This window comes from Bombyx mori, chromosome 27 (assembly GCF_030269925.1).
Source record: "Bombyx mori chromosome 27, ASM3026992v2".
NCBI classification, from domain to species: Eukaryota; Metazoa; Arthropoda; class Insecta; order Lepidoptera; family Bombycidae; genus Bombyx; species Bombyx mori.
This window is the reverse complement of record NC_085133.1, coordinates 10,006,396-10,020,000: the sequence shown is the minus strand read 5'-3', so window position 1 is coordinate 10,020,000 and position 13,605 is coordinate 10,006,396. Positions and strand designations below refer to the sequence as shown.

Sequence of the window (13,605 nt, the reverse complement as noted above, 5' to 3'; positions counted from 1 at the left end):
TATTTTTATCAAGTTTACTTATCCGATCGCGACGGGTCTACGCAAAGCCGCCATCGCCCGAAACACGTCTTATCGGATCCCCCGGATTCACTCTCGGTGCTTTTAGACCTCTCAAGCACCGGTCACCGTCCTCGTCGATTACAACGAAGAATTCGACGAGCGAACTAACCCATAGACACAGCCCGCTGAGTTTCTCGCCGGATCTTCTCAGTGGGTCGCGATTCCGATCCGGTGGTAGATTCTGCGAAGCACTGCTCTTGCTTGGGCTAGTGTTAACAACACACCGGGTTTGAGCTCCGTGAGCTCACCTACACGTCAAGGAGAAGCTGATATAGCTACTCAAGGCTATCAGCATAGGTAGGGAAAAAAAAGAATAGGAATTACTAATTTACTAATGACATTTACTTTCAATCATCAAGTTTGTTTCATTAGACGGTCAAAATGATATTTATTCTTAGGTTAACCTAAATACTTGTGCACTGCACGTAATGTCGTAATAAAAACTCGCACTCTGCAATACATAGCCGTCTTTAATTAACCGTACTCCGGTTTGCCCTTTTAAGATTAAACTTTTTCATATTGTTTTAAGCCTCAACTCGGCGAAACGTCGATCGTGCAAGTTTTAATGAAGCCCGCCGCCTTACGGTGATGACGAAAAGGAATTAAACTTTCGCGAACTCTGTTTGTCTTCAGAATCTTTCTGATAATCAAATCGGTTCGTTCACTTTTTTGATGATATTAGATGTTTTCAGCTGAATACATTATACCAATTTAAATCAATTAGGTTAATTTGAGGCTAAGGGGAGGCCTATGTCCAGGAGTGGGCGTCTGGGGTTGAAGAATACATAGATCCGTTGCTTAACCTACATTTGTGTGGGCGACAATGATTTCCTACGTTCATATCATATTCAACTCATCTTCTATAGCGAACATGGTAATCAGACTGTTACTTGCTTAGATGGGTGGACGAGCTCACAGCCCACCTGGTGTTAAATGGTCACTGGAACCCATAGACATCTACAACATAAATACGCCACCCACCTTGAGATATAGTTCTAAGGTCTCAGTATAGTTACAACGGCTGCCCCGCCCTTCAAACCGAAACGCATTACTGCTTCACGGCAGAAATAGGTGGAGTGGTGGTACCTACCCATGCGGACTCATAAGAGGTCCAACCACCAGTTAACTTTTACTTTTACAGTCACTTTCTTAATTGCTGAGGCATTTTTTTTTACACTTTCCTAAATTAATTGTAGGAGTATCGTGTGTTAGATATTCTTTTCCGTTTTTCTGACTGGCTTGGCCGGTCCACAGAGACATTCATGAGGAAACAATCAGTGTATATAAGTGGATGGTCAGCGGACGTGTCCGGGTGCACAGTCAAACTACTGATTGCTTGGAGCCGAGTTTAACTCGAAACGCACGTGTATTGAATGCTCATAGTTTTATCACCTAATATGTACGTGGAGGATTTCTATTTGCGAAACTTGTTAATGTAGAAACTAATCTATTAATGTCTGTTGTTTGTTCAATATAACATAACACAAATAGATTATAAGTTTTTTCTTCACCTTTCACAGGTTAATAGACATGATTCTTTTTTGAAATTTTTTTTTTGTTTATCAGTGCTCGGCGAAAACGTCGTATTATTGTTAATTATGGTTAAAAATGAAATCAACCATAAAACTCCCCTTAATCGTATCTAGATGGGCATCAAAATTATTAAGGACTTAAAAATAGGATGAGGAAACTCTTGGCATTCCGAATTCCACATTCTCGAAAGGTTCTAGCTGTATGTTATTACCACCTTATGTCCTTTTAACCTTTTGTCGAGAATGCCAATTTAATAAACAAAAAACTGCTGCGTAAACTAACCAGCTGAGTCAATTACTAAACTTTAATGGTTTCTCATCTATTTAACACGTAACTTTTATACCGTATGCTATTAAATAAATAAATGTTTACTAACAATCACGCCACGTTAACTAGTCCCGTGATAAGTTCGTAAAGAACTTGTGTTACAGGTACCAGGTAACGGAAATAAATGTTAGATTTTTATTATACATATACATATATTTAATATACATCCATAACCCTGGAAAAGATATTTTATATTTATCATACAAATATCTTCCCTTAGCGGGATTCGAACCCGCGACCCCTTGTGTAGTGACCATGTCACTTACCACTACACCCGACGGGCGTTATTGTGTGAAACATGCCCCAGATCGCGGTCGATCCCTATTTTCTCATTACGTCACTGCGCATTTCCACCACAGCTCACGAGATAGTCTGATTAGCGGTGACAGCATCCGGACTGCGGTCGTGCCCTGAATAAACTAACAATATCCTTTCGGTCCTGCCGCCCTGGCACATGAAAACTGATTTATACAGCTCGATTATTGGATTCTAGTGCCAAAACGAATATTAAACTTTGTAAAGCTCCGAACGGTGACATTTTCTTAATAATCATGAGCTATTTTTGGCGTGTCGTAAATTGGACATTGTTAGTAACACAACGTTACATTTACAGCTTTTTTATTTTTTATTGCCTAGGTATGTGGACGAGCTCACAGCCCACCTGGTGTTAAGTGGTTACTGGAACCCATAGACATCTACAACGTAAATGCGCCACACACCTTGAGATATAAGTTCTAAGGTCTCAGTATAGTTACGACGGCTGCCCCACCCTTCAAACCGAAACGCATTACTGCTTCACGGCAGAAATAGCATTAAGTAAGGTAACAATCATCTCACTGCTGCCTATAATAATCAGCTTATCTGTGGTTGGGTCTTTCGCAACTTGAGGTACACTTTGTAATTAAGTTGTATCTACCCGCATTGCAGCTATACAGATACGAATCGGAAACTGTTGGTACCACATTTAATCTCTATCGTAACAGCAATGGGAACGCCAAGAGAGCTCAAAATCAAAAGTCAAACAAAAACTTATCATTTCGATTGCCACTCCAAGCTATCTTCGGATGGATATAACCGAAATGAGCTTTGAATATAAATCGAGCACTATAGTGAGGTTGCAATTTGAAAAGTCGTATTATATGGATATTTTATGCAAAGGCTATTTCTGAAATCTCGTTAAATAAACGGCAACTTTAATTGAATTTACCAATATAAATTTAAAGCAATATCTTTGACTTAAAACTAGTTTTAGTTTGCTCATAGTTTATAGTTAAGGATACCAGTGATACCCTCCACGGTGTTTCCCGAGCGCTATGACATGTCCTTCTTTAAAAGAGGCTTGTGGAGAGTATTAAGCGGTAGGCAGCGGCTTGGCTCTGCCCCTGACATTGCTGAAGTCCATGGGCGACGGTAACCACTCACCATCAGGTGGGCCGTATGCTCGTCTGCCTACATGGGCAATAAAAAAAAAGGACAAACACTCTAAGGGGGATACTCTCTGAACATGCCTTGGAAGCTTTTTGGTTATTTTCGCCGTTTTTCAAACCGTACATATCTCAAGTTAAGGTGTCGCAGCTGCGCACGATGGTTGAATCATAAACAGGCCCCACCTTTCCTATCGCGTACATTTTTGGATACCGTAAGAATTGGACATGCTTGTATGAATATTGATGTGCGAAGTAAGCTTATTTGTAGAAGAGGCTTGGGCCGTATCTTTTTAATGCATTTCAAGATTATTTTTTGATGCCCAAATCAAATAATGTCTTTTTTTACTCTTTGACCAATTATTTAAATTCAACAATAATTAGATGTTTCTTTTTTTTAAAATGAGATATTAAAAAATACATTTTAAATCACCTTTTGTGCACTTTAGTATATTTTAGCGGACTCAATGCCTTAGTCAACCAAGGGTGATGGAGAAAAGAACACAGTAGTCGCATAGTTCTTAAATAAAATAAGTATTAGAAACTGTTTCTAGAAACTTCGCTACACATGCTCTTTTCTCTGTTTTAAATATAATTCTTTACTTAGACTTTTGTCGGCGATTTCACGTTATCAAGTTTTCTCGCTTGTGCGCGTCGGCTTTCCGGACGTGACGTCATCGATGCACGCCGATAATGCAAGCTAGCTCCATTTACAAAGGTAATTGTGATCGAAGTTTTAATTAAGTTCGACTTGATGCTAGTTTGAAAGGTTATTGGGGGAGAGTTTGTTTTAAATCGGAGAATTCTTGTTTGCTCGATTAATCGGATTATATTTGTCGGAAATTTTCGTGTAAATCAGTGGCCGTATACCTGGTTGTAGTATGGTACGGGCCACACCATGAGAAGCAGGTGAATTGCTGGGAGTACCATTACTCGAATGCTATCTCGGAACATACCCGACTCCAACCAAGTTTGACGTGAATCGGTGCTATTTGTAGAAAAAATATCCTCTACTTGAGACATTTCGACCGAGGCGAGGAAGTGTCTTTCATAAACTCACGTCGAGACATAATTCAACAATCTCAGTTGTGTTGTATAACGACCGTCCTACTCAGAAATGGCACTGGTCGCAATGATACTTACGTGGAAGTTCACAACGCGCTCTATCTAACAGGTAAGCTGGCTTTTTACTGGCGGTAGGACCTCTTGTGAGTCCGCACGGGTAGGTACCACCACCCTGCCTATTTCTGCCGTGAAGCAGTAATGCGTTTCGGTTTGAAGGGTGCGGCAGCCTACTTGAGACCTTAGAACTTATATCTCAAGGTGGGTGGCGCATTTACGTTGTAAATATCTATGGGCTCGAGTAACCACTTAACACCAGGTGGGCTGTTAGCTCGTCTACCCATCTAAGCAATAAAAAAAATGCTCTTGGAGTACGTTTCATATTTACATAACTGCCTATAGACTATTATGAGATCGACGAGTGTCCAACCAACAGTGCAGCATTGTAAATTTATGCCGTGCCGAAAAATGCAACAGAAACAGATTAACTTTCCAAAAAGAAACAATATTTCACAGTAAATTACTCACACTAACTTAGCGACCGAGGCCTACGCGTCAGCTCTAACAGTCGGTTTATAAATCAAGAAGTAAAATAACCATCGAGTCTTTACTGCCAGTCGGGCCTTTTAATAAGTAAAGTTGCGAACCAGCAGGTGCGGCCAAGATAGTACTCGTGAAATCACGCGATGCCTACATGCCAAGTGCGAGCCTTAATACAATTCATCGCGAGGCTCTATAGCTTCACTAATGATCGTATCGTACAGCGAAATGGGCTAGTCTAATTGTTTAGTAATTCGGTGTGCCATTCTCATTGACTGGCTAAGTTACAAACAAATCTGTTCTTAACACCACTGTTAAGGCACACTCTCGTTAATCTTTTAATCTATACTAATAAATAAATCTACAGTGGTTTTTACGGATGTTACGTCCGTTATAACTACTGAACCTTGCATCCGATTGACTTCAAACTTGGTATCCATGTAGAAAATACATGTACTTAATGGATAGGCTAATATTTATATGAGTGTTGGACTCCCTACACCAGTTGCGGGGGTGTTAATGATGAGAATCTTTGTGGGGGTGAGAAGTAATAATGATAATTTTAAAAGCCTAGCGAAGCAGGCGTGTACAGCAAATTAAGTAATATGACCCTGACAACGCGAAATGCAATCGGCAAATTTTATAAATCTAATTTTTGTTTTTTTTTTCGCTACCTATCCTCTGGTAGCATAGAGGGCTATTCAAGCTACGTCCTAACGGGTAGGTAAGCTCACGGGCTCAACCTGAGAGAATTTGCTAACACGAGCCCTAGCAAGAGCAGTGCTCCTCAGAATCTACTACCGGATCGAAATTACTACCCAATTATATGATCCAGCGAGAAACTCAGTGGGCTTAATTTTTGTGGTTTAGCGTACTGTCCATTCGCACTTGTATGTACCAGTTTCTAACGTAAAACATTCGCGCAATCCCATTTGAAAGATTTGATAAACGTAATATTTGACTTATCACGCTCCAGTGTGGGTTAGATCTTGTGGTGTTGTCTCCGTGCTATAAAACGCCACTCATTAAAAACCAGAGCATTTTAAAGGATACTCTTCTAATAATACCACACACAGCCTTATTGCGAGTTAAACTGGTTTTTTATGGTTTCTGGAGCTTGACGGCTCTTCGACCAGGTACTATTCGCGGTAAGCATAGACTAGACGGCACTTACGGTATTGCCCATGTCTAAATAGTCAAGGAAAGGAAAAAAAACGGACCAGTCATGATCGTAACCTGAATGTAGACGCTTCAAATTGGCCTGATGTTGTTAGAAATGCTGTCTAACCTACACTGAATTCCTTCAAGGGTAATAATGTTGATGTTTTTTCGGTCTGTCAATCATCCAGCTTCGGAAATTAATTACGAGAAGCGGCATTCATACCACATCAGAGCGTATTGCCATTAATCATTTACCTACGCAAGTCTGGAGCGGTGTCCGGGGCACACTTCGATTAATCCTGCCCGCTAACCGATCAGGCACTTTCAATCAAGATTGTTTGCGATCAAGAGCCAAGTTTGCTGTTACTGACCTACTTGGGCTTTTATAATGTAAACATATTTGTTTTGTGACGGGCCACAGCTCAGTCGCGGCGCAGTAAACAAATGCACAGACAGCGGTACAACATGCGCTTTAAAAAATTTTTTGGAGGAACCTTAAGGAATTATCGACCACGGCGATAAATTAATTTAAAAAACGAAACATACAGCTTTCGATCATAATTTCCAATCCTATTAAAGTAAGGATGCCATTAAAAAATCAGTAATAACCAATTTTTATATCAGTACTAGCTGACCCGGCAGACTTCGTAGTGCCGCAATCGATAAATAAAAGACACATCAAAGGAAAAACAAAATTGTTTGTTTTTATATAATTCCGAGCTTTTTTATATTTTCTCACCTTTTAAACCTTCCCTGGACTTCCACGAATAATTCAATACCAAAATTAGCCAAATCGGTCCGGCCGTTCTCGAGTTTTAGCGAGACTAACGAACAGCAATTCATTTTTATATATAGAGATAATTCAATATCATCAGCAGTAAAACACAGGAAAAGCTCGAATAACGCGGAAGAGTCTCTGTATCAGATCATTTAAGTAGTTTCCTTTCATCTATCTGCGACCTAAATTCTAGTAAGAGTAACAGCGCTACGGATAAACTTCGGGCATCGAAATAGACACCTGCAAGAAGCCATTATACCCCGTTTACGATCCAATAAAGTCATCTGCCGCTTCACTGCAGTGTCATACATAATTTAAGACAAGCGACCATTGTTGTTACACGCTTTCACGAGGTCGGTATGAGAGCTTCGCACTTTAGGGATTTAAAGATAAAGCTGCTATATGAGGAAGGTATGAATGTGCTGCTATATGTTGTTGTACTGTCCTCGATGTGATTGGATTAAATTATTTAGCTCGGGATGGTTTAGACGTTTTTTTTTTAACAAAATGTCCTATCCGGTAGTAGAACCTCTTGTGAGTCCGCGCGGGTAGGTACCACCGCCGTGCCTATTTCTGCCGTGAAGCAGTAATGCTTTTCAGTTTGGAGGCTGGGGCAGCCAACTATACTGAGACCTTAGAACTTATATCTCAAGGTGGGTTGCGCATTTACGTTGTAAATGTCTATGGGCTCCAGTAACCACTTAACACCAGGTGGACGGTGAGCTCGTCCAACCATCTAGGCAATAAAAAATCTGTTAATTATTTGACTTTTGATACTGTACAAAATTGTCATAAGTAACACATCCCAATGATGTGAAATTTGTTTTTTTTTATTTTGTCTAGACACGTATTTAAATCACGATGATTCGGAATGGCTAAATACACGCGTACAAAGGATATTTTTTCTACCACTTAAAAACGTTGCAACATTGAACGACGAAATGTAAATAAGTTATTACGATCCAAATTGAAATGTCATCTACACAGCCAGCAGCGAAGATGCCGAGAGGCTGCCAAAGAGAGAGAGGGTTAACTACCCCATAAAGCGTACTGAATACACAATCGCGAAAGCCGGTGGTAGGTGCCGAGTTTTATGAAGAACGTTAGCCCGTATCCGAGCGGAAGTTATTGTTCCACGTCAACAGATCATAACTCCCTTATCGTATGTATGTTATAAATTAGATAAGGAAAAAAGTATTTCAAATCAATGTCGAAATTTAACGGTATACATTATTTAAATGAATTGTGAATGTGTGACCTAGCGGCCTAAGGACAGAAGACTCGAACTAGAAATGTTTTTTTTTTATTGCTTACATGGGTGGACGAGCTCACAGCCCACCTGGTATTAAGTGGTTACTGGAGCCCATAGACATCTACAACGTAAATGCGCCACCCACCTTGAGATATGAGTTCTAAGGTCTCAGTATAGTTACAACGGCTACCCCACCCTTCAAACCGAAACGCATTACTGCTTCACGCCAGAAATAGGCAGGGCGGTGGTACCTACCCGTGCGGACTCACAAGAGGTCCTACCACCAGTGCATGTGCACTCCCCTTATAAATGAAATAAAGAAAAAAGCATGGGATTGTGCTCTAGCAGGTTGAGCTATGAAGATATCATGTAAGTAATATATAAAAACTATGGCCTTCAGAAAAACTGAGCGCATAGCGGTGTGTGCCATGTTTCAAAGTTGCAACGTTTAAAAATACGCGCGAAATTCGATATAGTGACTTATAATAAAACCTCTAATCGCTATTATAAATATTTGATGCTACTTTTTTTCTTTTGTAGCTAAAATGAGTGGGTGAACAAGCTCACAGCTTACCTAGTGTTGAGCTGTCACCGAAACCCATAGACATCTACCACGTCAATGAGACATGAGTTTTAAGTCTCAGTTTTTACAGTATAACGGTTGCCCAGCCCTTCAAAACGAAAGGCATTACGGCTTCACGGCAGAAATAGGCAGGATAGTGGTTACTACCCGTGCGGGCTGACAAGACCGCCCTACGCAGTAATAATTATGCAAATTGTTGTTTTTGCGGGTTTTATTGTTATTATACGATATGAATATTTGTTAAGTACCGTATTACAATAGAAATATCGGTACCAAATCAATACAAATCGTGAAAACATAGGGACGTTTATTTTACATTTAAAAAGGTCCGGCAATTATAAATTTTATTCAGTAATCTTACAGGACGTTGAATAATTCGTTAATCTGTTGATTAAACGGGTGCCACCCTTAAAAAGGTCGTTTGCATATTAATTGTCTTCGGCTGGTTCGAATATGAAACTTAATGAATTTTCGGTCTCCAGTCGGTTTTAAGGTTGCGTAAGCCAAACTTGAATGGTCCTTGTAAATATGGTATGCGTTATCAGTTCGGCTTCCTTGTCGATCATTGTGAGCCTTGCAAAGTTTCGAAGATTGGCTATCTTGCGCTTTAAAGTTCCTTATCTCCTACGGTTTGATGTAGTCTGGTCATAGATTGAGTTTACAAAGAGGGCCGGTATTGGCAACTGTAACAGGGTTGAGTGTTGTTGATTGGCCAGCAATTAGGCCATCGGGGAACTTCGACTCGACGCTATGGGTTATGGAGTTTGCGCGCTGATCGAAATTTAGAACTTGGCTATTCATATTAGTAGCGATTCTATTAAGTTACGAATAGAAAGTGAACATTTCTGTGTTATATTATGTATTGTTAAAGTCATCTAGCTATTTTTGCGAGTCGGTAATGACAGTGGTCGGAGTAGGTAGATTGATTTTATATACTTGCGTCAATATATTATAATATGGACATGCCATTTTATGTATAATGATTATTTTATTAAATTGAAAAAAAAATATTTTGAATCCTCATCGGATACAATTTCTATATTTATGAGATAAGGTAACAAAAAGTCCTGTCTAAGTTTTGTCTCATACCGCCAAGCGCCATTTCTAATTCAACAGAAAGGGACAAAATACGGTGTAACTATTCCAAGGTGTTTTTGTATAAAATAAAATAATGATTTCTTTCACCATTAGCTAGCACTGGTAGCGTAAATTAATATTATTAATACGTTTTTCACCTTAAACACAGATTAATGCTAATTTCTAAATTCCGGAAGAAATATCACAATAAATATGAAGTTAGGTAGAAGGTATTTTGGAGGCATACCCATATTATCCTCTACGTTTGACGTCAACGACCTTAAATCAATCTACCTACTCCGACCTCTAGATGAGTAAGGTTTGTAATCTTTGTTGATACGTCCGCGCACGACCTATATATAATGTATGGTATAACCTTTGTATTTTGTACTTGAGGAAACAGCTTATACCAACTTTTTTTCTTTCTTGGCAACAATTTCTATGCTTATCGTTTTTTTTATGTCAGTGTAGTATAAAACTTACGAAGCTGCCCAAATCTTGCAATCCCTGTATGAAGTACGCTTCAAAAAGTTAATAGTTATAGACCATCGAGCTTATAACGCAAATCATGAGCGATTTTATGACTAGTACTTATGTCGCAATTGCCACGTAAACTATCCCTGTTTAACACATTGACTGCCGTGCAGGACACCGGTGCCCTACGCGGCGCACTGAAGTAATTATGTCAATTTCTGTTACCAAGCGCGTCTGGATAGCCTAACTTTGCTTTCATTTGTTTTTAATGTATGTTTTAGCCTTTTAGGTCTCTAGAAATAGATTCAGTCTCAGTGTCTTCGAATTCGTCTTTGCCAGAGTCTACTAGATATTCTGGCGCCTTAGTAAGAAGATCGAAGAGAGAAATCGACATAATTACTTCAGTGGGCCACGTAGGGCACCAGTGACCTGCATGGCAGTCAACGTGTTAAGTCATTATAGAACAGTTCCAGCGTTAGGGTTGTTCTAAATTATTTCATTAGATACTTAACGACGTTATAGATTTCAGTTCACAAGTGACCTCAAATTAATATTTACGTTAGGGGTGAATTTTCTCTTGAAAAGCTTTAACACTCAGCTTAGCTTAATCAAGTAGGCTGTGTAACAAAAGCCTTTTTGTACCGAGGAAAATTTTTTTTTTCGACTAGGGAAGTGGGCGGACGACGAATCCGGCAACAGAGAACTGTTTATATAATCCTCTGTGAATAATAATCGTAACAAACGTATCCTTCAAGCTCTATTCGTATTGTGGGCGGGGCGAAAGCAAAAAATGGAAACGTCCGTATTGTTACTTTTTCGAGTCGACTTTCTACACGTACTCGGGTATACGTTTTGAAGAGAAATTCTTTCGTGATTATATATATCTATTATGTTAAAAGTATGTTTCTGTCAGTTCAATTTCCTGCCTTTGTGGACGTCAAACATTTACGATTTGAGTACTTGGGTACATGGAATTGAAACAAAACATGTCTCGACTTCTTTTTCACCGAATTTATTATCAGCTTAAATTAAATTTCAAATAGGCAGCGGCTTGGCTCTGCCCCTGGCATTGCTGAAGTTCATGGGCGACGGTAACCACTCACCATCAGGTGGGCCGTATGCTCGTCTGCCTACAAGGGCAATAACAAAAATACTAAACTAAATTTAGGTAATTTGTTGGGACAGCTATTTTTTTTTCCTAAGTAAGCTGATTGTCTTGAGAGATCATATCTGCGTCACCTCTACTAGTAGGTGAGCTCACGGGGCTCAAACCTGTCGTCGTTGATAACACTAACCCTAGCAAGAGCAGTGCTTCGCAGAATCTACCACAGGATCGGAAACGCGACTCACTGCGAAGATCCGGCGAGAAAATGTTTAATGTTTTATTTGTTGTTGTTGCAGATCTAGAGGGTTGTCGGGCTTGGTGCGGGCGGCGGCCGCGGGCCCGGCACCATGGCCACCGTGGAGGGAAGGCCGGCGCAATATGGCGTCTCCCTTCGGCAGCTGCGCGAGCTGATGGAGACGCGCGGCGCCGAGGGCATGGCCAAAATCAACGCGCTCGGTGGACCGCAAGAATTATGCAAGAAACTCTACACATCTCCCACAGACGGTAAGTGATTAGTTCATTATCATCAAGCTATTACATCTCTATTCAATCAAGAAGAACACCCACGAATGAAGATATCTACATGAAGAGTTTAGGAAACGTATTTGATCAAGCTCGTACTGGTAGGAACCACTACCTTGCCGATTTCCGCCGTGAAGCAGTAATGACAGACACAGACCACCTGGTGTTAAGTGCTGCGCCACCCACCTTGAGATATAAGTTCCAAGATCTCAGTATAGCTACAACGGCTGTCCCACCCTTTCAAACCGAAACGCATCACTGCTTCACGGCAGAAATAGGCGGGGCGGTGGTACCTACGCGCGCGGACTCACAAAAGGTCCTACCACCACCGTTTCGGTTTGAAGGGTTGAGCAGTCGTTGTACTGTACTTGAAACCTTAGAACTCCTAAAGTCAGTGGCATTTACGTTATAGATGTACGTATATGCACTCCTGTGAACATCAGTTGAGCCCTCAGCTCGTGCATCCAACCTAGAAATAAAAAGTCACAATATAAAAACTTAACTGCTAAAGTTTCCGTAACTCTCTCGTCGCATACACACACAGGCCCGTAAATAGGATAAAGCACCCGTTAAAATTTACTCTGCACTTTACGAGCATCGTCAAAGTAGGTACCTACTATCGTTATCGATTGCTGGAATATTTTGTACTATTCTTGAGTGCGCGTTAGTTGAGCGAGCACGTGGTGACGTCAGCATTCGATGTGTCAATAAACTGTTCTCAAATTCACCATTGCGAGTAATCAGCCTTGACTTGATAACAGTATGCTTCTAATAATTAGATTAACCTTATGCGTTGGACTGATCAGATGAAAATCCTTACCAAACTTAACGAGCGCGTGCGCCAAGTCTTAAGACATTTTGGACATTTTGTTTAACACGTGAGACATTTATCTTTGTAATTAAATATCCGTTTTATTTGATATTACTGGTACCATCAACAGCTCGATGTTATTAATTAAACTTCAATTATGTTTACTCCATTCAAATAGCTAAAGATTTTTTTTTTGTTATGATATATTTTCCAATTTTTCGCCTTTAAATGACTCTCCTGTAAAGCTGCAAAAAATGTCGCTTAAACCAAATAGTCTTTCACCCCTTGATATTTATTAGAATATAATGTACCTAGTACCATTTGCCAAGTGCTATTTAGACGAAGGGCTCGGGGAGTAAATTAACCCACAAACACAGCTCTTGTCAGTGGGTCGCATTTTCGATCCGGTGGTAGAATCTGCGAAGCACTGCCCTTGCTAGGGCCAGTGTTAGCAACATCGTCAGGTTTGAGCCCCGTGAGCTTACCTACTAGTTAAGGTTACGCTGATATGGTTTCTTTAGACTCTAGACCATCAGCTTAGGTAGGAAAAATAGTAGCAGTAAATTGAATATCCGGATGAACAGAATGTTCAATTAAAGCACGCCGCGGCTCATTGTTTAACATAAGCGCGAACAAAAAAAGATTCGTATAAATAACCATTAATATGCCTCGATATATCTATTTTCGTTTTCAAACGAAAAGTTCGGTACTATGTATTCCCGATGGTACTTTTTATAAAATCACTGACCTTTAAGCTCGTTTATCGGTTACATATTAGATTTGATCTTGAACTCGGATGAGTTATTCATTGAAATGGACACACTCAAAAGGATTTTGACCATAATAAACAAAGGGTTGTAACTATATTGAGACCTTAGAACTTGTATCTCAAGGTG

General features: G+C 40.1%; 1 protein-coding gene across 22 annotated transcripts in view; it reads left to right on the top strand.

Moving 5' to 3' along the window:
- LOC101744319 (plasma membrane calcium-transporting ATPase 2) overlaps window positions 1–13,605 on the top strand; it is a 194,151-nt gene that overhangs the window by 106,308 nt on the left and 74,238 nt on the right. For all 22 annotated transcript variants that reach the window (XM_062676659.1, XM_038020804.2, XM_062676658.1 and 19 more), the window contains one exon: window positions 11,673–11,880. In XM_062676659.1, the coding sequence (XP_062532643.1) occupies window positions 11,724–11,880 (157 nt within the window). In that variant the 5' untranslated portion in view covers window positions 11,673–11,723. The remainder of the gene's footprint in view (window positions 1–11,672; window positions 11,881–13,605) is intronic.